Source organism: Schistocerca piceifrons, chromosome 5, assembly GCF_021461385.2.
Source record: "Schistocerca piceifrons isolate TAMUIC-IGC-003096 chromosome 5, iqSchPice1.1, whole genome shotgun sequence".
Taxonomy (NCBI): Eukaryota; Metazoa; Arthropoda; class Insecta; order Orthoptera; family Acrididae; genus Schistocerca; species Schistocerca piceifrons.
In genome coordinates this window covers 236,670,878-236,697,007 of record NC_060142.1, presented here as the reverse complement: position 1 = coordinate 236,697,007, position 26,130 = coordinate 236,670,878, and the positions used below count along the sequence as shown (strand labels likewise).

At 39.4% G+C, this 26,130-nt stretch overlaps 1 protein-coding gene across 1 annotated transcript in view; it reads left to right on the top strand.

Annotated features, from left to right (window-relative positions):
* LOC124798235 (collagen alpha-5(IV) chain-like) overlaps window positions 1-26,130 on the top strand; it is a 597,808-nt gene that overhangs the window by 420,831 nt on the left and 150,847 nt on the right. The window contains exons 4-12 of the mRNA XM_047261550.1: window positions 3,344-3,565; window positions 4,955-5,017; window positions 8,611-8,865; window positions 14,141-14,302; window positions 14,527-14,656; window positions 15,723-15,872; window positions 23,061-23,237; window positions 23,497-23,661; window positions 24,087-24,248. Coding sequence (XP_047117506.1) covers window positions 3,344-3,565; window positions 4,955-5,017; window positions 8,611-8,865; window positions 14,141-14,302; window positions 14,527-14,656; window positions 15,723-15,872; window positions 23,061-23,237; window positions 23,497-23,661; window positions 24,087-24,248 — 1,486 coding nt within the window. The remainder of the gene's footprint in view (window positions 1-3,343; window positions 3,566-4,954; window positions 5,018-8,610; window positions 8,866-14,140; window positions 14,303-14,526; window positions 14,657-15,722; window positions 15,873-23,060; window positions 23,238-23,496; window positions 23,662-24,086; window positions 24,249-26,130) is intronic.

The window sequence follows — 26,130 nt, the reverse complement described above, 5'->3', positions numbered from 1 at the left end:
AGCGTTACCACTCAAACAACAGAGCAGCAGACTTTAAACTGAAGGTCCGTATGAACGACAAAGTGCCTGTCTTTCAGTCACACAAATTATCTTGGCATTATCTTGGTAGGACACTGTCTTTCAGGAAGCATTTCGAAAAGACTTCTTGGAAAATAAACACACGAAGCAACCTTATCCAAAAACTCTGCGGTACTAACTGCGGAGCATAAGCAGATACTCTCCGACCTTCTGCGTTTAGTTTAGCCTTTTCTGCGGCTGAACATTGAACTACGGTGTGGTTGAACAGCCATCACATAAATAAAATAAACTCTCAGAGGTGTTAGCAAGGCAGTTTGCTTACCCCATTACTCTTCATTACGATTATGGAGAAATTCGTGAAAGAAATAAGGAAGTAGAAAATGAAGATTTGAATGTTTTTGCTTTTGCTGATGAAATCACCATTTGTGGAGTGGCAGAAATGGAGGCTCAGAGGAGACCGGATTACTGGAATAAAAAACTTAGAATTCAAGTTGACTGTGAGTAAGAGCGAGACAATGGCAATGGATATGAGTGGGACACCCACACCTTGTAACATCATACTGGAAGAAGATAAGGCTGAATTATGAAAAGTTTCAGTTATCTGGGTAAAGTCGTATCAAGGGATGGAAGTGCCAAACTAGAAGCTTTAAAAAGTGGGAAAGAGTAGGAAAAGGATTAGCTTCTTCCACCAGGTATGAAACCTAATCAGGGGCAAGGGAGTCCCTCTAAGAACTAAACAGACCATGTATAAAACCTATCTCCTGCTGATAATGACGTATAACCTGAAGACCTGTGTCATAAATAAGTCAAATACAACTATGTGAATGAAGTTCCCTAGGTCAGCTCTACAAAAAACCAGGAGAGACGGAGTCAGGAACGAATATTAAGGAGAGATATGCAGGTGACCTTGCCCATGGAGGAAAGAATGAATGACTGCTGCGAGATTGGAGTGGTCAGGTCATGTGAAGCGGATGAACCCGACTCGCACTCCACTTCTTTATGTGAAGATGGAGGTACCAGGAAATCGGCTGATAGGGCGGCGGAGAAGATATGGGTAGACCAGGTTAACGAAGATCTCAAGAAGAGAGGAGTAACGTGGGATACAGTGACGAGAAAAAGGTTATACCAGGACAGAAATCAATGGCGGTATATCGTTTACAAAGCAAGGAAATTCCGATGAATGTGATGATGATGACTCAGATCAATACAACCGTGAAAATCATCTCTGGGTGCATAAGAACTATTCCACCCTACTGGTTTCCAAGAATCAGCCACATAGCCCCTTCTATGTTAAGAGAACGAGAAGCCCCGTTGAAAGAATATTCCAAAATAATGAATAATCTTCAACTTTCCATCCATGATGGTATCCCCGGGTTGACAACAAACCGACTTCGTTTCAGAAATCGACCCCTGCGCCTGGTTCAACAGCTTGCTGATAGCATCTTCACCACTGACAGCTAACGGCGAGAAACCTGGACTTCAAATGCACGACTTCGTCTTTCAGTCAAATTGAAAACTCCTCATTTCATCCCCGTCTATTTCGACTCTGAGCTTCTAAAATAAAACCAATTAAGCACCTTTTCTTGGAATTTCAAACTCTTGAGTCCTTTGTTTTTGTTAATCGCCGACTATAACGTTTCCAAAGTCAAAACTGTTGTCTAAGGTTTTAAAGCCATTTGCCAGTACAACATGAAGACCACGCAGAGTTTGTGCCACGGGCGTTCTCTGCAGTCGATATTCAAATTTCAAAATCGTTGTCTCTGGTGGCGGCGGTTGCTACGCTGTAGGCCGACTTTCATCTTCATGAAAATTTCCTTCTTGCTCGAATTCGTTGAACCAATGAAACATGATAGCCAAAGTACGGAATTTCCAAATGCTAAATGTGTTTTTATGAGGTACACTGAAATGTAAAAAATAAATAGAAGAAAAGAAAACCAACTGACAGAAATGCTCTCATTTTAGCTCATTGCTGACAGCTAATGAATATCTCCGTAGATAACGACTTCGGATAGGTTTGCATCGCGGATAATACTCAAACATCGTTGTACAGTGCAGTAATAAACAAGGCTGTATGCTATTGTCGCGTGTCTACTGGAAACGAGAGAATGTATCAGAAATCCTTCTCAAATTTTTAGGCTTTTTCTTGTAGATCGCAGATAAGTTAGTTCAACTGTCGCCATGATAGCTGCGTTCTTTTTCAGAGGGCTCGATATAAAGTCACTGCTTGTTGTGGAAGAGCCACAAAAAGGACCGCCAATTGTTATAGTGCACTGTGTACCGGACGAGCTATACGTACTCTCTCAGCGAGGGCGCTGTGGGGGATAAGTTCTATCCAGTCAAACGTACAGATAAATCTATTACATATCTGTGGCCAATCTGCTTCCGGCCAATAACAGTTGACCCTGCAGTTAATGCAAACTTTATATGAATTAAAGTTGACAGACTAACTGGTGGGCCGGCCGCGGTAGTCTCGCGGTTCTAGGCGCTCAGTCCGGAGCCGCACGACCGCTACGGTCGCAGGTTCGAATCCTGCCTCGGGCATGGATGTGTGTGATGTCCTTAGGTTAGTTAGGTTTAAGTAGTTCTAAGTTCTAGGGGACTGATGACCACAGATGTTAAGTCCCATAGTGCTCAGAGCCATTTGAACCATTTTGAACTAACTGGTGGGCTAAAGGTGTAGTTAAATAGGTGCATGTAAAGATGTATTTTCCCACCCACTGAGTACTGACACAACAACACAGTTCTTATGAAGCCATCACCAGGCCTGTTGCGTAGACCTAGATTTATCTGAATATTCCGCCTGTTAGCAAACAAACCATTGATTGCAGTACTTTTTCGTCTGGGGGCTTCAGTCATATAGGGCACCTTGCGTGTGCGGTACGCCACCGCGGCTCCTCATGCAGCTAGACACACAAAATTTTCTTGAAATTCCAATTAGTTTGGGGACTGCGTTCGCAATAGTCCTTATGCAGCATATTTTGGAATTCATTAATTCTGACTGTAACGCTGCCAGAAAGATTTAATCATTCCGGAAAAATGGGAATATTAGCTCAGTGACAAACTCGAACTGAGGCAAAAATTAATGTCTGTTAAAACTGTGTACACGATAATCTTCCACGTAATATTTTTACTTTACGTGTGGCCATCTGCAAATTTTGCCAACCTCACTGTATTTTTAAAGTGAAGTACAGGTACTACCACACAATCTGTAGATTAATTCCAGAACTGTTGGATTAATTTTAAAAGGTAATTTGTAAGATTCGTTTCGTACTACCGGAAACAGATCCAAAGGGCACCTGAGTATGTTGGAGGGTTGATGTTGCAGGGACGGCCGGGAGATGCTGGGCCGCGCGGTCCTGACGGGCTGGACGGCTGCAACGGGACGGACGGAATCCCCGGAACGAGGGGAATCCCCGGTGGGCCAGGGCCACGAGGCATGGAGGGCTCTCCTGGAGAGCAGGGACCCACTGGCGACCCGGGCGACGGCGGCGTCAACTCCAAAGGCGTCAAGGGAGACCGCGGCGTGCCTGGCAGACCGGGACAACCCGTAAGTACCAGCACCACATACCAATTCATCACTACGAAAATATGAAAGTGAAGCTATGAACACTATCAACTGTGCTCTGTACAGCCTTGATAATGGTATTAAGTGAGGAACTATTACTACAGGTTGATTAGAATTACGTGGTAGGTGACACTTCACAGACTGGAGCTGGTTTCCTCCAGAGCGTTCAACATCACGCCCAAACCGTTCGCCATTGCCGAACAACCACAACAGTTAGTTACTTCAACTTGTCCCGCTTTCTTTGTTGTAGTGTTTGGATCCGAATTCTGCATCTGGCGCTTTAATTTCCTATTTCATTGCACACGATAAAAAAAAGGTATACACACACACACACACACACACACACACACACCAGATGCTAGCGATATACACGCTTTTCATACAGAGTGCTAATCAAACATTACCGAATCCTTCCGCTCTAGACGCGATTCAGCGTCACATATACAGTTATTATAATGATAGAGAGTGTGCTGGGTGGCAGTGGGCGAAGCTTGCTTCTTCCGCTGTTCGAGCCCCTCTCAGAATTCGTGCATCACCTTGTGAACAAAGAGTACAGCCTCTTCGCTCATTTTTATAAATAATGTAAACAATTACTGCATACACGAATAAACTTTGTGTTCACAATGGTTACTTATTGTTAAAGCGCAGAATATCGTTACGTAGCTAGTGTTGCTTCCAAACGGCCGTACCGCGCTGGCCGCCTGCCACAAGACAAGAGGCTCGGCGCATCGCGGCCGGTGTGTTCGTCAATCCGCGCAACAACGAATAAGTGTCGCTACATCAAAGGAAATGGTTCGTTCGTGCGCGGCTTTGCTTAGACGGCGTTCCTCTTTCCATTTTTATTGACGCGTGCGTTCTCGTGTTCCATTCTGCGCTGCTATGCGCCGCGCGTTCTGAGCCATGGCGCGTCTGGTGTGTGTTCGGCTTAGGTTGGCGAGTGTAAGCATTCCGGAGTGACACGAAGTTAGCCGACTTTCACCGAACAGAGATAAGTTACTTTTTTTAATGTGTGCAACCTTAAAACGAAACATTGTCGAACCAACTATTACTTGGAAATGGCCTTTGAAAATTGTTCCACGATTAGAGATATAGAGAAAACCGCTTCATGGAATGCTTATGGTCCTTATCACTTTAGTACCGAGCACGTAGCACTAAAAATCTCTAGATCAAGTATAGTTCGTAAAACAAGAGAGTTGAGAAGTGCCGTATCTCTTTTTCCTCCGTTAAAAGAATACAAATGTGACAAATAGTTTAGATCAGTATATGTTTCCGTTCTGGCAACTATTCTTTTTTTGAGCTGTGAACAGGTGTTCATTGTAGTAACAGTGATTTACTTCTTTGGACTGATTGGTGTTTAATACTTTTTTTCAGGGGGAAACAGGGCTGCCTGGTATGCGTGGCCTTCAAGGACAACCAGGAGACACTGGAAATCCGGTAATTCGCTCTTTTAGTTACTAGCATTGGAGCAGACTTCGTGCGCCACAGAGTGATAATGAAAAATATAATTGTTTCGTACAGTATATGTTCTGTTGTCCAGGCAAGTTAAAGATTATATTTTATACATAAAACTGATTCATGAACTATAAACAATGCCTGCAAAACCTCCAGAAATAATAACAATAACGATTACCTCATTCTAACTCCAGAGATACAGATGACATGAGACGCATTGGTAGTTTGTGAATTATTGCGACTCCGGAGAATTCAGAATGAACAATTTCCTGACTTTTCACTCTCTAAGAGTATTTAGTTTGTTTATTTCTGTTATCTAGAAGGTTACAGAAGTGAGGAGCTAGTACATAATTTCTTTGTTTATGACTGTAAGAATAGATATTTTTCTTCAATAACTATAGCCTGAATAAATTATACTCAAATAGAATTAGAACGCTCTACATTCATAAAGTTTGTCTCTTTAATAATGATCCTAGTTCTGTAACGTAGCTAGATCTTGCAAAGAAATTTCTCCAGCTTCATATTCTTAATGTAGTTGTGTGTGTCGAAGTAGGTACCGGTACACCATGTGATGTGGTGCTCTTTCTCGCAAAACATATGGTAACCCTTTGTCAAGTTGATTTAGCACCAAATGTGTATATGCCAAGTAGGTTCATTGTGTCTAATAATGTAAAAAACAACTTTAAGCACTCCCATCAGCTCTTACCCTAATGGTTATTGTCTTTGCGGAAGGCAGTGCAATATTTTATGTTGTGATGTTGGCAGTAACCCTTCTCCTACTTTCACCATCTTGAAACACGTTATGTTTCTGCCCCTGCCCTTCTATTAAAATTATAAACCGAACAAAATTTATCATACTGTGTGTCCACATTTATTTTAAACCTCACAGACTAGAGGCAGGGAGCAAGCAATAACTCTTCATCGTTGCTGCAGTGCATGCAGCAAGAAAACTAACTGTATTTTGGTTTCCTACTGTACCTAAAATATGCTGCTCGGACTAAATGATTAATAAGGAAATATTGAGACACATCAGACTACTGTAAGAGTTTGTTAGAGAGAAAGTAGATATGAAATAGATCATAGGGAGATATATGGAGAACAAGGACATAGCTGCAGCTGGTGCTATCAGCTAAAAAGAAGCCGCCAGCATGTCAGAGACAGTCGAGAAGAGCTGTCGCAAACTGACCCAAGGATTGACTGCAAAAGAACACCAAGCTGTGGCAGCATGTTGTAAATTATTTGCTGTTGGAAAGGGAAGGAAGGTATGTTGGAGATCAATATCCTGATGGCCTATAAGTCATTAGAGATGAATATTAACTGAATGGAAGAGATAATGGTCCTAACCTCACTGGAGAAACCACCTCAGGTGTGGTAGTGACATTCCTTTCCCATTATTCTGAAATCCTGGTTGTGGTGGTCTAGATCCTCCAAAATCCTGGATTTTGTGATCGACTAATATGTAGTGTAGCTTGAGGTTTAGGATAGGTTGGAAGCTGATAGTTTGGTTGTGAGTTGACAAAGCCAACAATGTGAATATGGAATAAAACTTATGGTAACAAATTTATTCATGATAAGTAATTAAACCCACAAGATAAACTCGAAAAGGTGGATTACACAAATGATAAATCTCCAGTGAATATTTTGGTACATTTTATGTGCATACCCATTCATAAACAATAAAAACTGCAAGGAGGAGCCAATATGTGCCTCCTACTAAAGTAATCACGCCAAATAATTTGAGAACACTCTGGATAATCATGATTTCCAAACAGGGATTTAAAACCTGATTCTTCACAATACATGTCCTAACCACTGAAATACTGTGCTCAGCTTTGCTGTTGAAGATATCAAGTCTTTGGCAGAAGCTTGTGTAATTGTTTCATAGGATGAAATCATTGTTTATTGCCCTCACTTAAGTATGTACGTAAGTATGAGGTACATGCACAGTCACAATTCAGTCTGGTTGTATGGAAAGTCTGTACGTCCACCTAAATATGTACCACCCCATACATAGATACTGCCTCAGATGAAGGCATCCATTTTACTATTGTTTGATGAACAGTAATGGGTTTTGGATTATCACCAGGTCAGAACACTGATTCTAAACTGGGATTCATCAGTGAAGAAAGTATGCTTTCTCTGCTTTGCAGCCATTTGCAAAATGTTTCTGCTGATGCAAACAGTGGACCATACATATGCAACCAGTTGCCTTACATGCACACCACCATTGTGTAGTCTTCAGATTACAGTACATACTAGTATTACTCATCTTGTGTTTGGTTTAGCACCCTAAAACACTGTCCAGTCAATCTTGTGTGCAACAAATGCAGACCACAGTGTAAGGTGTGTAATGATGGACATTGGTTATTGAAGCTCTTCTTAACCTTAATCACACTTAGTTGAGCTTATGGATGCAGAAGTGTTGTTACAATCTGTGAACATGAGAGTGGTGAATATTTAACCAATGTTTCATCTGCCCCACTCTGCCAATGGACAATCATTGCATTTCTTCTGGTAGCTGATGGCTTCCAACAAAGTGGGCTATCTAAGCTGTCTGCTTCACTGTCACAGCGCCAACCACAATCCTAATTTGTTGCTGCATTCATATGATACAAAATAAGTGGTTTACCATTAGCTTGTAAGCGGTATTTATTTGCTGCAATAACTTACTTGGTGACATCTTGCTGTTTGGTGTTCATCTTGGGATTTTTGGCCAACAGTTGTTTAGTGGTTTTTGCAATGTTGCCAGCATGAATTGCTAGCATTGTCAAAGATTCACACTCCACTGCTAGTGCTGGATTGCAGTGCAGGGTGCAGACGATTCTAGCCTCTCATGCAAGTTGAACGTAAGAAAAACAACTAAATATCAGTTAGCTGAAGATCCAGAGACAAGCATAAACAGGCAGCACATGTATAATTGGCAGTGAAAGCCTCAGCAACATTAAAAAAATACTTGGTGTTAATTATTTTATGATAGTAATATTTAACTACCAATTATCTGATTACTCTAGACATTACAAGCATTTTACTTTTTGGTTTCTTTCATTTTGTTCAAAGGTAACAACACTACTTAATTTGGGTATGGACATTTCTGTCTGTTACTATGTGTTTTGCCACACCAGGGTAAGATGAACAGTTGAACTTGTATTTGGTACCGTATGTAATCAAATCAGTACCATGAGCAATATGCAGTATTTGATGATATACATTTTGGTTCAATATACATGGTTTTTGGAAATTATAAAATTACTCACCTGCACCTAGTAACAACATTTTCTTAATCTTTATTGTATGGGTTGCAGTAGTTTTAAAATAATTTAATAAGGGAAGTGACCAGTGGAAGTATGTTACTTCCAGGCTCACTTCTTTTATATGTTCCAAGTGCTCATAACATTGCCTTTTCTGCAAATGTGCTTGCAAACTTGACAAGTCACCAGTCTTAGCACTCTGAAAGCTGTATGAAAATATGTCTTTTGCTGTCTCCAAGCAGTCAATAACAAAAATGTATCTTACAATCTGTAGTAACTATTGTAATATGAATCAGAATGAAAACAGGAAACTGGTGATATGTGCAGGGATTCCCTGGCCTACCAGGTTTGGTAGGTCAACCAGGAGATCACGGTGATTCAACAGTTGGTCGTCGAGGGAGACCGGGAGATCGAGGAGACCAAGGGGAGCCGGGACTGCCTGGCATACCGATGTTCAATGACACATCTAAGGCATCGGGGCGATATCCTGTTGTTGCCAAGGGCCAGAAGGGTGTCAAAGGATGGCGTGGTCCAACAGGAGAACCAGGCATTAAGGGGCAATTTGGAGACAAGGGCTATCGGGTTAGTATGTGCCATTCTCATTTATGTGATAATAATAACAATTATTATTATTTATTCTCTCTCTGTCCCTCTCTCTCTCTCTCTCTCTCTCTCTCTCTCTCTCTCTCTCTCACACTCCCTCTTTCACCCTCTCTCCCTGTATAATGGTTCTCCACTTGCATCACTTTGTACACTTAACTTCACTTACACAGTCATTATTGCTCTTATTCAAGCTCACTTCCAAGGACTTCAAAGTACTCATTGTCACTGAAGCAAACAAAACAGTGCAACTGCAACAGAAATGTTCTTCATATGAATGACATAAACATATACACAGCGTAACAAAGTGGCAATGTGAATAATTTACATATTCCTTGATGTAGAAACTATTTGAAATTATCACCTTTCTTAAACTCTTTCTGAAATATATGTAATGTTTTTTTACTAATTGTGTCTGTGTGCAGTGAATGTATTGAATAATATTTTTGCTTATGTACTATATTTTTCTGGTATAGGGCTTTGCTATGTATTTTTCTATGTAAATCATTCCCACTTCTGGTGTCATATTTTGAATACAGATTTTAATGCTGAACAATCCCTCTATGATTCTGGTGATGCACACAGAGTGTATGATACTGAAAGAGCCAAAAATTTAAATTCTTTCAAATGTTCCTGCTCTTATTGTTTGCTTTTGAATTTTAACTGATTGTTTCGCAAAACTTGCATTGCCTCAGAAAATAAACATACTGTAAATAGCTATGCACATTCGCACAGTAATCGTACACAAAAACATTGATTTCACATGTCACTGCAGCCCGTAAGCATTCTTAAGACATAACAGCATGTACTTAACCTTTTATTCAGTAGGTCAATACATTTTTCCTATGCTAAAGGATCATATAAAGAAACACATTAAAACTTTGTGTTAGACATTTGTCCAGCACTATATCCCCCTATTCCCAGCATTGTATTGTTTCTTGCTTTTGTTCTTCAGTCTCTAAAGTTGAGCAATATTTTTTCTTATCATTAGCCTCCATGCAATAATCTCTATATCAATCCCTATGCACCTGACAGAGATTAACCACTTGAAAGCCTTCAGCTAGGTCTATAAACAGCTCACAGTTTAATTCGTCTTGTCTATAGCAGCAATTCACAACCTTTCTGAGACGATTAAACCTGACTGCAATCAGATATTAGCTAGTATCACTCCCCTCTCCCACCCTCACCCTTCCATCCCCCCCCCTCCTCCCCCACAAACCTTTTATATACAATGAGCTAGCAATTCTCAGAGCATCATGAGTGCCACCTACAACTCTGACTCAGAAAAACTGTCCACATTTGTTAAAAAACATGCTTCCTCAGTACCATTACTCTCCCTCATGACACTTGCTTCACACAGACCCTACGCCCATATTCAAAATATGCACCATACTTCATAAATCAGTTGATTTCTGGATTCCTTGCTTCTGATCTGGCAGAAATTGGAAGACCTTAGGCTGCCAGTGCTGATCACTGCGACTAATACTAATAAAGATAATAATAAGAATAAGTCTAGGCCCTACAGCAGTGCGGTAGTCATTACATACTAACTGTTGCATTGTGCTGTCAGTTAGTTCATTTATAGTTGTGATGTAAATAATGAAAACATTTCTGGTCCATTGCTGGAACTACCTGCAATCAGAGAAGACATTTTCATCAGATACTAAGCATATGTCACACAAATGTCTCAATTTTATTGTCAGTGATGCATGGTACAAAGTACAAAGTGGATGGAGTATAAGAGGAAGAAGATGTTCATAAAATTGTTTCATGATTTAATGCTAGTATTTGAAAAATAATGTGATTATTGGGAACTTACATAATAATAACAGTGTTACAAAATAGTGCTAATGCTAATGATCTTTTAAAAATAATTTAGTGTTATGACTGAAACATAATCGAATTCTCTTGTTTTTAGTCCTCATAAAATTTTATTTTACACCTCAGGGAGTGATTGCCACCAGATTGGAAACCACTAGTCTGTAGCAACTAGGATTTTCTCCAATAAGTCAAAGAGAGCTGTTTGAGTAGATTTGTTTCTCTGAAACCATTTTGAGCATTGACTAGTATTTTATTTTTATTCAAGAAGTTGGACAAACTCTCATGGATGAGCCTTCCAATTATTTTATGACGGCTAGATAGTAGTGAGAGTAGCCAGGCAGCCACTAGTACCATCTGCTTTTTGAAGTGGGTTCAGTACTGACTGTTTTTGGTTTGTAGGGAATATTTCTGTACTAAATGATACACTGATTATGTTTGTTAACTGAGTGTCTATTTTGCTTGAAATTTCTTTAATGATCTTATCTGGGATACCATGAGGACCATAGGATTTTTATGAAGATTGTATTTATTACTTCTGTTTTAGTACTGGACTCAAAAACATCGTATTTTCATTCTGGGAGATATTTACATGATTAGTTGACTCATAATGATTATAAATTATTTGTTGTGCTATATCTATATAATGTTCTTTAAATCTATATTGTGTCTTCATCAGCTCTTCCACCAAATAATAGAAGAAGTCACACTTCTGGAAATTAGTGAATAATTGTCAATTCTCTGGGATATAATAACTTTTTGCATCACCTATAAAATATTGTTCTTGTGGTGTTGCACATTTCAGAACTGACCAGTTCATTTATATCAAAAATGTTAATTTACAGTCTCCCCCCTCCTCCAGATAAGTTTCTGCAGATGCCAGTGCTGAAACGTTTTGGGATGTGTAACAGACTTTGTGAATTCCAATTTATGTGCAGGAACCAGAGCAATGTGGGCCAAGCTAACAGTCAGCAGTGCCATTTTCAGCTTGGTATCAACTACACTGCTGATACATTGCCAGCTGATCATAAAGCTATTTTTTTTTCAGGTTTCTCTATCAATATATTACTATGACATTTGATGCTGGGTCAGGAGAGAGCCTCTTTGATTTCCCCACTGATCGCAGTGTGTCTTCTATTGTTAAGCTGCAATTCATCCTGACTTTCAGTGAATTATCTAATAGATCTGTTGACAAAAAGGAAAACAAATAGGTATTCCTGATAGGTGTAATGGAGTAGCACATATACACCAGAGAACAACAAGTGTTTCAGTCTACACATTGCTGAACTCTCCTTAAACTGTAAATGTGCCCTACTGTATACTGACTCCAGGGAGGGGGAGGGGACCAGAATCAGTAGTAGCAGAAGGGGGGGGGGGGAGGCATGTCTTAATAAATGTACCAAATTTGAAGTTTATAGCAGATTTTTCTCTTTTCAGTTCAGATATAACCTATGAGTGTTGTGATTAGTATGTTCAGTGTGTAGCATGAAATAAAAAATGCAACATATATTCTTTACATGAAATAAGCTTACCAGTAACACTAAGCAGCTGCCACAGAAAATGCAGTTACGATCTTAGAAAACTTGGCCAGTAATATGGGAAGCAACTTGCACGCATCATCCACATGCATGATGAATGAATTATGGCTGAAAACCCACATTCATCTGTCCTCAGAACCATCATAGACACTGGCAGTTCATTGTATGGTTTAAGGAACCATGTTATAAGGCTGATAGTTTTGAGTAGAAAGTCATCTGCACAGACAAAAGAGATTTTCAACAGGTTCTTAGTGAGCAAACCTGTTAAAAATGCATGAAAGTCATCTTTAGAGAAAATGGAGATTTTAAATGGGTTCTTAGTGAGCAAACCTGTTAAAATATGCATGAAAATAATCTTTAGAGAAAAAGAAGATTTTCAACAGGTTATTAGTGAGCAAACCTGTTAAAACAAGTGCTTGATAAACCATCACATGATTCATGAAGTGCCCGAAGAATCTTGATGGGTCAATTTACAAAATATTTCATAGCAGCTGCCACAATATAATTATAATTTGAAGAAAATAGAACCTGGAACTCCTCATCTCTTAATAGCGTTCTTTAATGGGAAACAGAGATTTTTCACAATGTTTTGTGGTAATAGCTCTTTCCAGACTATTTAATTTCATAATGTGATGACAACAACTGGCTAACATGATCTAAGATGTGAAATTTTGGGTGAAAGTGGATATTTTGGAGGCAGAAGGGGGCTTTTGCCCCTGTCTGAAATCTAGGTACAGAGTTTTAATTCACTACAAAATTCTCTTGAATTTCTAGCAGTGATGGCTTGCTATTGATAAACTGCAGATTAACATTGCCTGGTGTGAGGATTAGTTTTATGACTTTAGCAGTGACTACCTGTTTTGGATTTTTTCTTGTTTTCACACTGTTCACAATAAACTATGCTGATTCATTGGTGCAGTGGCAGTTTTGGCACTATTCTGCAGTCAAGTTGGATGTGAACTTTTACAGGACAGTGTTAAAACAATGTCACCAGTCTTTTCTCTGTCTCTTCCTTGTACAGTTATTTTCATGCTACAGGCAGGGACTGATGCAACACCCTGAAGTACAGATTCTAGTACAATGTAAGTGTGGCAGCAGTATACGAGCTTGTCATCCATCCCCAACTCTCTCAAAAACACCCTCTTCGCTTGCTGCACAGCAGCATCTCTATAGCAATTTGCCATTTGTCTGTGGGCAAAAAATACTTGCGATGGCCTGAAAATTTTTACATTAATTTTTATACGGCAAACCTATTACAGTGGCCTCTGAAGAACACAACTCTCTCTTGCAGTCCAAATGCTTCAGGCAGAACAAAACCACATTTTGTGCACTAGAAGAAAGGAAACAAGTGTCAATTTTCAAGCTCAAAAAGATGTCCTCTCCAGGCATTGGAATCTTCTAAACTCTATATCAGTTGCTAACAGTGTCAAATGCACTCATAGAACTATGAATTATGCAGGCCACTTAGCCTGATTACATAATAGTCTACAACTTGGAGAGAGGAGGACAGCCTTGGTTCAGTCCAAAGCTTTTAAAAGTCTGTCTACTGGCCAATTACAGGGTGGTTTTAGAAGACTTCTCACATTCACCGAGCCAGAACATGTAGTTTTTGAACCACATTTTGCTCAGTTTTAGTTATGACAGTAATAATAATAATAATAATAATAAGCAATCATGAAAATGATTAAATAGAACCATTAACATTTTTAACAATTTTATGATAACATATGAAGTGGATACCTGTGTTTGTAAAATATCTATTGGTCTCTGTGGAGTTTGTCTAGCAAACCAGTTTTCCATTACTGCTAGTATTTTCAATTAGTAATGCACAACTGTAGCAAATAAGCAGAAAATAATTGCCACACTAACCAATATCCCACATGACATTATTTCTCCTTCAGGGCCCACCAGGTGTCGCAGGTCTCAAAGGGTTGAAGGGCGACCCAGGTATAGATGGACCACGAGGAAAGCAAGGCCGCCAAGGGCCAGAAGGGCCGGCAGGCCCCAAAGGCCAGAAGGGAGCTCCTGGCTATGCTGGAGAACCAGGTAGAGATGGACCAAAGGTGAGAAAACCCAAGATTCATTCTGGTGTTGTGTTCTGTCATTTTGGATGTGTGCCACAGATTAAGTCATCACAGTATGTATGAATAAGTCAGTGTGTGTGGGTAGAAGTACATGCTCTATTGTTATTAAAGTGCTTTTCAATCAAAAGTACCATCAGTGTTAATATAATATGTTTTACAAGTACATATTTTGATATTTGTAATATCTGAAAATATAAATTCAGGGAGCACAAGGTGAAGATGGACAAATAGGTCTACCAGGACCACAGGGACCAGAAGGACCACAAGGAATCTATGACCCAGACTTGGATGAAGATGGAAAACTTGGTGTTCAGGGACCACAAGGACCATTAGGTTGGTTGGGATACATTATATTTAGTACTGATGGATCCACAAAATAACCCACCAAGAAGTATGTGGAAGCATGTCTATGCTACTGAGCAGTAACTCCTTTACATTAATGTGATTATCAGTCTTGGTATTGAAACAGCATATTTCTTTCAGTTAAGACTCTACATGCTAAAAGATAAATTGTTTTCAAATGTAATAACTTCTCTCAAGAAATGAAATAGCATTACATAAGCTAAGTAGTCAAAAGTCATGGGAATGGTTATCCCATTGGAACATGTGCTGTCTATGATACCCAAATGTTGCAGGTATAGTTGAGACAGTATAAGAAGATCTCTTGATAGCTTGTAGTGCTGTTGCCAGCTTGCAGCTTCGAAGCACAAATGGATGCAGGCAAAAACAATAGCTGTGTACAGAGCTGTGACAGCACTGAGGCATTGCCACAGATATGTTTACAAAATTGTGGTATGTTGCCGATTGAGGTAGGCATGCAAAGCTGCTGTTTCCAGCCCACTGCAACTCTTGGGAATCAGCTTAACATCAATTCAACTGTAGATGTTGTGTATGGGGTGAGTATAGAGATGATATCTGAGAGGTCTAATACAGACAAATGTGTAATGAACATGGGAGCATGTTACAAATTAACTGACTTTGAATGTGGGATGATAACTGGTGCAAGATGCATTTGTCATAGCATATCAGAGATTACACAAAATTTTAGGTTTATGAGGTCTGCAGTATCTGGATCTTCAGTACCACAGAGGTAATGTATCCACTTGTGTAAACCAATGCATAGGACAAACCCAGGTGTTTGTCCAGTGGACATCTTGTTGCCTCTGCAGAGCCATGTAATAATATTGTAGGTCAAATTACCCTAATTTGAATGTGGGGTGACAGGAACCCATTTCTACCATAACTGTATGAAGATATATGAATCACACAGATTTCAGCAACTGACTACCAATTCTCAATACCTTCTCATGACTTTTGGCCCATCAGTATATATTACATGGTGGTGTATGAAGCTGAATTTTATGGTGTTATTGTTTCATGGGGCATCATTTTCTTGCAGGACCTCCTGGAGCAAAAGGAACATCTGGTATTCCAGGAGAAGATGGAATCTCTGGAACAATTGGTCCCCCTGGGCCACCAGGTTCAGCAGGGTTACCAGGACCCAGAGGTGCCAAAGGAATATCCATTAAAGGAGAACGAGGAGATGATGGTAATTTTGGACTATTATGCCCACATCACTTTTCATAGCCCACAGTGAACTGTGATTGCTATTGTGAAAATATTTTTTTTGGTGGGTGTTGCATCAATTTGTGCTTTTATCTTTTTTTTTTTCAAATTGTGGCAGGACACTAGTGTAGTGAGGCTCCTTCCATCACCATGCCAGTGTGCCATTTTTTGGCGGGATGGTGTTAATAAAGATACAAGCTCTTGGCAATAACAGTGGAACTTTGAGACAGCTGCCTAGGGATGCTTTCAGTGTGGCACACCGCCACATGCAGTAATATGATAAGTTCTGCCTCTGAAAAGGAACAGGCAATGGCTAAATACAAAGTTGGTGAAACCCCTACTGTTGAGAAACAGAGTCATCATGGGTCATGTCAGAGATTTGCTGTGGTCCTCTGAACTGGTCAACATGTTTCTTCAATTTTTCCTGGTATATATTATGAAGGAAAATTTTTTGAGGGAACTGCCATATTGTAATATTATGCTTGCATCTCTGACATGATAGTTGAGCCATTTGCCTGGTAAATTTTCCTTTACCTGTGAGGCATTTAAATCAAGTACTTTTAGTGTTGGTAGCAATGCAAAATGAAAGTGGGATACCAGAGAATTATGATGTCATTATATCATGAAAGTTCTGGGAGAGTAAAACTGTGTGCCAGACCAAGTCTTGAACTTGGAACCTTTGCCTTTACGAGCAAGTGCTGTACCGATGGTGGACACTTGCCTGCGAAAGGCAAAGGTCCCGAGTTTGAGTCTCTGTCTGGTACACAGTTTTAATCTGCAAGGAAGTTCCATGTCAGTGCACACTCCAATGCAAACTGAAAATTTCATTCTGGAATCAATACATCATGTCAGGTTGAATGTGATATCCCAGAAAATGCAACTGAAGGACACAAACAGCATATGTCACATTAAAGATTGATTGGAGGTAGTGAATTTATGAGATAATGAAGATAAAAAAAGAATGAATCTGACTGTCGATGAGTCTAAAGAAAATGTGAGCTGTCTGGGTCTCAACTATACAGGTTACCAGCTGTCACAACTCTGAGGTTCCTGTCAATTTGATAACATTTGCACTGACACATACATTGAAATGGCAGGTCTCAGTTGCACTGGCATTTAGACACTATGGCCTAAAAATATTTTTGACAAATTACCAACAAGATTATACTCTGTAATTTTAAGTACAGTCTTAATTATATTCTGAAAATACTTACAGTTTCAACTTTACCACAAAGCTCATTATAGAAGCACTTACTTGTAAACGTTTGTGTAGTTGCTTAACCACACAATTAAATGTAAAATTACTGATTTAATTACATTCAACTGGACTGCATATCACCATATCCAGTGTAAGTGTAGTGTGGTACCGAGCAAGTAAATAAATTAGTCAACAAACTGCCATCTTTATATTTAGAAGTGGGAAACAGCGGAGGTTATGAAGCAAAGCACAGTTCATTTTCTGTCAACGAAATTCTGAAACAAGAGTTATACACTCCTGGAAATTGAAATAAGAACACCGTGAATTCATTGTCCCAGGAAGGGGAAACTTTATTCACACATTCCTGGGGTCAGAAACATCACATGATCACACTGACAGAACCACAGGCACATAGACACAGGCAACAGAGCATGCACAATGTCGGCACTAGTACAGTGTATATCCACCTTTCGCAGCAATGCAGGCTGCTATTCTCCCATGGAGACAATCGTAGAGATGCTGGATGTAGTCCTGTGGAACGGCTTGCCATGCCATTTCCACCTGGCGCCTCAGTTGGACCAGCGTTCGTGCTGGACGTGCAGACCGCGTGAGACGACGCTTCATCCAGTCCCAAACATGCTCAATGGGGGACAGATCCGGAGATCTTGCTGGCCAGGGTAGTTGACTTACACCTTCTAGAGCACGTTGGGTGGCACGGGATACATGCGGACGTGCATTGTCCTGTTGGAACAGTAAGTTCCCTTGCCAGTCTAGGAATGGTAGAACGATGGGTTCAATGACGGTTTGGATGTACCGTGCACTATTCAGTGTCCCCTCGACGATCACCAGTGGTGTACGGCCAGTGTAGGAGATCGCTCCCCACACCATGATGCCGGGTGTTGGCCCTGTGTGCCTCGGTCGTATGCAGTCCTGATTGTGGCGCTCACCTGCACGGCGCCAAACACGCATACGGCCATCATTGGCACCAAGGCAGAAGCGACTCTCATCGCTGAAGACGACACGTCTCCATTCGTCCCTCCATTCACGCCTGTCGCGACACCACTGGAGGCGGGCTGCACGATGTTGGGGCGTGAGCGGAAGACGGCCTAACGGTGTGCGGGACCGTAGCCCAGCTTCATGGAGACGGTTGCGAATGGTCCTCGCCGATACCCCAGGAGCAACAGTGTCCCTAATTTGCTGGGAAGTGGCGGTGCGGTCCCCTGCGGCACTGCGTAGGATCCTACGGTCTTGGCGTGCATCCGTGCGTCGCTGCAGTCTGGTCCCAGGTCGACGGGCACGTGCACCTTCCGCCGACCACTGGCGACAACATCGATGTACTGTGGAGACCTCACGCCCCACGTGTTGAGCAATTCGGCGGTACGTCCACCCGGCCTCCCGCATGCCCACTATACGCCCTCGCTCAAAGTCCGTCAACTGCACATACGGTTCACGTCCACGCTGTCGCGGCATGCTACCAGTGTTAAAGACTACGATGGAGCTCCGTATGCCACGGCAAACTGGCTGACACTGACGGCAGCGGTGCACAAATGCTGCGCAGCTAGCGCCATTCGACGGCCAACACCGCGGTTCCTGGTGTGTCCGCTGTGCCGTGCGTGTGATCATTGCTTGTACAGCCCTCTCGCAGTGTCCAGAGCAAGTATGGTGGGTCTGACACACCGGTGTCAATGTGTTCTTTTTTCCATTTCCAGGAGTGTATTATCAAAGGTAGAAAAGCATTTAAGACCATACAGCTGAAGAAAACACAAAGTGATAAATTTGAAGCCTATTTCATAAGCAGCTTAATACCCATTGCGTTGAGCAGAATAATATGTGAAATAACTAGGGAAAGGAAAAAAAACCTGATTTTTTGCCTTTTTTTTAATTTTTTTTTTTTTTTTTTTTGCCGGTTTCTGTGTAATTATTCGACTATTTTAGTTTTATTTTTTGCCATTATATTTTGACAGTTCTGATATTAAGTTCTAACATATTTTTTGTGAAGTAATGCACACTTCTTATTTTTGTCTTATTTCATTTTTAAGTGTTGTCTTCAAGATCAGAATCTGCACATGAATTACAGTATATTTACTGCCACACCAGATCACATTTATTTACATTATTTAAAGGAAGAAATCATTTCTGTCAAACCTATTAAAACTAATCAACTATAGAAAAATAACTTTGCAACCATACACTGTTTAAAAAAAGCACTGTCATAACTTCAGTGTTTTCTAAGACATTATGTTGCTGTTCTGTCAGTATTTCACTATAGTGTGAAAACATCTGCATGGGGTCTTAATCTGAAATGGAAAGCAATCTGGCTTCAGCATGCCACCAGGCATTTGACATTGTACACATATCCTGCGGGCATGGACAGCTGCTTTCCCAATAAATTACAAAGGGATTTGTATTCCTTCAGAATGTCTTACAAATCGAGACTTGACATTTAGATACACACAATTCTCTGGACAGAGAACTGAGAAAAGACTCATAAAATGTTTTGTATCGAGTGTTCTTCTGTATGGCGCTGTAACATGGACTTTGAGGAAGAAAGGCAGAGAAAGGCTGAAGGCTTTTGAGAAGTGGACATGGCGGAGGATGGAAAGAATAAGTTAGATGGGCAGAGTAAAAAATGAAGAGGCACTGAGAAGAATGAGAGAGAAAAGACAGTTACTAGATGTAATAAAAAGACGAAAAAGAAATTGGATTGGGCATATATTAAGAAAGAATGATGGACTGATAAAAACAGTTTTAGAAGGTTATGTTGAAGGGAAAAGGAAGTGAGGAAGGAAGAGATTTCAGATACTGGATGACGTGATGGATGGTACAAAATACAGCAGCCTTAGGAAGGAAGCAATGAATCGCAGAAAATGAAGAGGCGAAGGACCTGCTGGTATAGCAGAAAATGGATGATGATGAATTCTTGTTGCAATATCTCCATTAACAGAGTTCTTTATTTGAAGCCATTTTGACTGTTTTTTGACCGTGACTGTCTCAAGGGTTTTTTTTTATAAACTACTACTACCAGTCACAAAATTTATTAACTAATGTATTATTTATTTATTGTGTGACATGTTTCGAGGGAATACCCCATCCTCAGGCTAAATGGCAGTACAAAAACAATTTCACAATAAGATCATACAGATGTTACACAATGTTCTCATTAAGAACAAAGTGAACGACTGTTACAAAACATGCAAACATCAGTCCAGCTTAACAAAGTGACATCGCCTCTTACTAGGTTTTATCACAGCAATTATGAAAAGACTGTGTAACATCTGTATGATCTTATTGTGAAATTGTTTTTGTAATGCCATTTAGCCTGATGATGAGGTATTCCCTCAAAACATGTCAACAATAAATAAATAATACATTAGTTAACAAATTTTGTGACTGGTAGTGATAGTTAATAAAAAATAAATCAATTAAAAAATTAAAAAAAAAACCTTTACAGTGTTCATTATCATCCCATGGCTGAAAGATGAACCTAGAATTGTGAACATAGATCATGCTGATATGTTGCCATAAGAGTTGTTACCTGGTTTGAAGGTGCAACCCAATGCATTTCAGTGTTTCTGTCACATCTGCATGAAGTATTTTTCCCTTCATATTTTCATAAATGTCATTGGTTTAATTACAAAAAATTAATTTTTCTACAATAATGAAGAAAACTTCAGTTTAACTTGGAATGTGGCAATAAATTTATTTGATGACATTATATTTTCCAATAGTTTTACACAAAAAATTGTACTAAAAATTGATTTGTGGAGATCTTTAATGTGGTTTATCAGTTAAAGTACATATTTCTGGAACAAACTAGTCTAAATTCAAAAATTACTAAATATAGAACTTTAGCTTCGCAAACACATAAACTAACATGGTGCCCTTCCATTCAGTTATTAAGAGCACAGGACATGAGACATCATTCAGCAAATGTCTTTCTGATAGTAATGCAATACAGTGAGAATTTTTTTTTCAATATTTATTCAGTATTATTTTTGCTATTTTGTGAATGGAGTTTGTGGTGACTTCATGATATGTTTTGTAGAGTGACATCTAGGTTTGGTTGGAAGATGATCAGACACCATAGTGATTTGTGTGTTAGCACAGCTAAAGTGCCAAATTTGGTGTTTTTCATATATATATACTATGAAAATATGTAGTTTAATTCATGCACTGCATTAAAGATCTCACAAAAATTGTTTGATAGATTGTGCAAAGGTTTTGGGAAATGTCACATCAGAGACTAAAACTGTTACTGGAATAGGAATCACTGAATGTAGGGTATTTCCATTGGACAACACATCTGGAGCTATAGCTCTTTACGTGAGCAATCAACTGTCATTGTAAGGTTATACGCAATTCACAGTGTTGAGAAAAAGAGTCAAAATCCAGTTTCAGCATTCAGTAACTATCAGTTACCAATGTCAGTAAACCACTCCACTCAGATTTATAACTTTTTACACGGAAACAGGGAAAAATGCCAAATTTTGTGATGTTTTGTTATAACTACTAATGGCACATTATATCACTGAGTACTGCAGATTTTGAGCTGTTTTTTTTACTTTACAATTTACTCAAAAATTTCCTGTTCATAGAAATAGCATAAGAAACATGAATTTGAAGGTATTGTATGATGAACGGCATGATTTCAGAAAAAATACGACTACAGAAGAAGCAATTATGAGGATACATTGATACTAAATGGAATAGTTAGGAAAAATCATGTTACCTTGATTGCATGTAGGGATATAAAGAAGATGATAGATGATTTATATAGTAATAAGATGTTCAGAATTCTGGGGAGTGTAGGGATGCAACAAAAGTCAAATGTGTCATTTGCAGTATATACGTAAAACATGTACAAGCAGGAAGTCAAAATAGGCAGAATCAAAGTAAATGTAAATGTACCAGAACATTTTAACATAGCTGTTGCTGTTGGAAATGCTGGAACAGTAAACAAGGTGGTTATACCGAAGAAGCATAAAAACTGGAAGTATATGCACAGGCACAAGTGCCAACATTTGTAGATAACAGCACCTATGCAAAATAATGAGACTTCAGAAAAAATATTAGATGAAATAACTGGGATATATTTTGGAGAAATGGGGTTTGAACAGGCAGAGTTAAATCAAAATTAAGGAGGATACATCAAAACCTTTGAAAAACTGATGCAAAAACTACTAGCCTACCCATTTTTTTGCATGTTTCTTCTCATATGCCTCTCAAAGATTTTGTGGTTGCCTGCCGGACAGTCTTGGTACAAACCACACATAACATTTGTTATCTGGCTATATGTTACAATTTACAGAACTCCATTCGATGCAACACTTGTGCAGAGACATGAACAGTGCTGAAAACAGATTTTATTATTGTGCTGCAAATGGTGCACTATTTCTTTCTGTCTTATCTCTTTTGGTTTTAATTTGTTGTAGAATAAAGGCAGATATTGGCTATGAACAAAACTGAATATATTCACTCTATCCAATTCTTACTCTCTTCACTGCTATAAATTAAGCCCCTCTTCATTTTGTTGCTGCTATCTTCAAATCCATTTGATCCTCTGAGTTAACTTTTTTTTGTTTTTGCCCTTAGACAAATTTTTGAAGATATTTGAAATTGCAACTGATATGAAAAGCTATATTTCAAGTGGTGGTAAAATAAAGTAAGAAAAGGAAATAAACTAATTATTAGTGTAACCTTAGCATCTAGAGACAACAGTGGCCATGTGTGTTGTGTTGTGGTTGTGTGAAGGTGTGTGATGAGTTCTTTTTTAATGTCTGATGATTGACTTAGTTCAAAATCTGAATATTTGTATCATTCGGATCTATGGAACACATTCTTTTTCATTGTGACTGTATGCAACTCATTGCCTCCTCTATCTGGTGAGGAGCAGTCTATCCTTTCCATATTGTTGTTATTCTATCCTGGAATTTCCATTGTTTGATTTAAACTAGTTATTAATGTTTATTTCAGGATATCCTGGACCACCTGGCTTGCCAGGAGCCCCAGGTCTACCTGGACCAAAAGGTATCTTGGGAGAGAAAGGCTTCCCAGGTCCCAGCATCATGGGTCCCCCAGGACCAGATGGCTTTCCTGGAATACCAGGAGTCTCAGGACAGCCTGGTGATAGAGGAGATCCAGGACCACAAGGCAAATACTGCATTTTATTGAAATTAACAGTATAACAGAAATTTAGATTGTATGTAAAAGTGTTTCAAAACTCTTGACTACAGATTATTAATATGAAGCTGTTTTCATATTTTTATTACCACCTACTGTAATGTGTCTTGAAGTGTAACATTAACCTCTATAAGCCAACACTGTAAAATATATGCAGTTATATCACTCTCAAAATATAGCACATTTATTTGAATAAATGAAAGTAAAATATTTTAAATTCTGATGACAGGTCTAAAAGGGCTGCCAGGTATAGGTGTTCCCATTCGTGGTCCTCCGGGAGAAGCAGGTCCACCAGGTCTTCCTGGTCCTGATGGTCGACCAGGGTACGCAGGTCTTGATGGAATAGAAGGACCGAAGGGAGAAAGAGGAGAAGATTGTGGTGTCTGCTCACCAGGTACTTAACACTTCTCATTGCTATAACAGTGTTACTTGTTAATGTTTGTATTACTTATTTAGAAATGTATGTGTTTAGATTTGAAGAAAGATGAATATATTGAGAGAAGAAAGTGGAATTTGGTAGTAAGTAGAAGTTGTTGCTGTGGCATCAGAAGATTAAAACCTGAAGTTGGTAAAGAAGTGTAACATAATCATAAAATTGAAAAATATTTTTAGGTTGCACCAGGTTTACTGTCCTTATGCGTCTTCCTTTTATAATAAATTTGCACCAGTAGCTTCAATGGATAATCTGCAGATTAAAAGGAAAAAAGTATTTTTAGGACGCAGAAGGCTTACTGTCTTTTTGCATCTTCTTTTGATACTAAATTTACTCCAATAGCTTCAGTAGATGGTCATTAATATAAGTTTTAAACTATTTTACAGGCCTGCCTGGTCCAAAAGGAGAAAGAGGTGATTCTGGTCTGAATGGTATACCAGGATCTCCAGGTTTCCCTGGCCTTCCTGGCCCCCGGGGGCTTAAAGGGCCAAAGGGCAAGCCTGGTGCTCCTGGTCCACTTGGACTTGCTGGAATGCCTGGCAGTGCTGGTATGTATGTAGTGTTAATTGTAAAGCTACAATAGTATTAAGCAAACCTCAAGAAAGAGTGTTAGGATTGTAATTATTCAAAAGTGGTTTTAGGCAGTGCACACAGGCCTTCTGATTCTGGGGAGCCTGTACCAGTATGCAAGATGGAGTCAGAGCCATCTGGAAACATTTCAAGCAATGAAAATCAGACTAACACTCTAGTCAATGCAACCAGGTCTAATCTATGAACTAAGAACCATCACTAGCTTGGAGCAACCAAGATATGATCTCTACTTAAGATTGGGGGGGGGGGGGGGGGAAGCTAAAGATGAGGTGTAACCCAAAAATTTTGATCTTACATTACAGGAGGCATGATTTACAGATTCAAGCACCACTATTCAGGGAATTTCAGAATATTCAAAGGGAAATCTGGGAAAAGGATTGGAGCAACTCTACAATAGCTCAGCAAATCATTCTGTGTTTTCGAACAAATACTTGCCTCCAAAACTTAGCTCACCTTCCTGTAAACACTCTATGCTCACATTCAAATGTCCAAAGAAAATGTATACATTTTTCAGTGCTCACAACACATAAAGACAGCCAAAGAAACCCTGGTAGGGAATGAATTACAAAGAACTTCATCTGACAGTGTCAAAATTGCTTTGATGTGCAAATTGGAAAGGAACAGCAGTTTCAAAATATTGTTGGCAACTACCCTGTGGGCAATAGAATAAATAAGTGACAGAAGATTTATTGAGCTGTGTGATGCCTTTGATCTTAAACTTATGCCTACTTATTTCAAGAGACATCTCAGCAATAAGAATACATGGCACTTTCCAAGAAAAGATTTTGACGAATTCCAGTTGGACAACATCATAGTATCAAAACGAAATGTTAGGGAAATTGTGAACACAGAAGTGAGGAAAGGAGCCAATCTTTACTCAAATCACTCCCTGGCCCATGTGAAAGTTAGACTTCTTCCATTAAATAAGAAAAAAAATGCCTTGGAAGAAAGTTGTAAGAATCAATTCTGACAAGCTGAAGCAAAATAAAGCTAATTTCCAGGAGCTGTTACAACAAAGAAAAACAGATACCTGCCAGGATGCACAGCAAAATATGATACATACTGCAAAAGATATAGTACTATTATGAAAGGGGTGTAAATACTCATGGTGTACTGATGACTGTGATAAGACAGCTGACCAAAGATCAATGGCCTGCAAAGCTTAGAACACAGACAAAAAATAAGATAAATTCTCACAGTACAAAGAAGTACAGAAGCAGACTGCAAATGTGCTCCATAAGGACAAGGGACCTAGACCCACAGACAAAAAGGAAGAACATTGAGTCAGAATACAAAAGGAACAACAACAGGAACTTTTACAGGGTCTTCAGGCTGCATTAAAAACCACCGAGTTTGAACTTCAAGAGGAATGATGGGAAACTGGCTGTGAATGATAAACAAAATTGTGAGAAATTGTGAGATCCTTGCCAAGTACTTCAAGAAATTGCTAAACTGTGAAGAATCCAGAGAAAAGTGGCCAAGAATAGTCCCAGAGCAAATAAACAACAATTCTCCCCCTACTCCTGATGAATGTAGAAGGGTAATTGTGCAGAACTGTAAAACTAAAAAGCCACCAGAGAAGACTCAATCACAGCAGAAATCTTGAAAAATGGAGGTGAATTCACCTTTAATGCCCTATGTCATGAGATGGAAAATATCTGGAAAACTGAAATAATACCTGGTGAATGGAAAACAGCACTGATTCACCCTCTTCACAAAAAGGGAGATAGAACTGATGTCAACAATTACTGTGCCCATTCTATCATATTTCAGATTTACAAGGTGTCATCCAAATCATAGGAGGCTAGGCTTATGGAGCAAGTAGATCATCAAATTTGT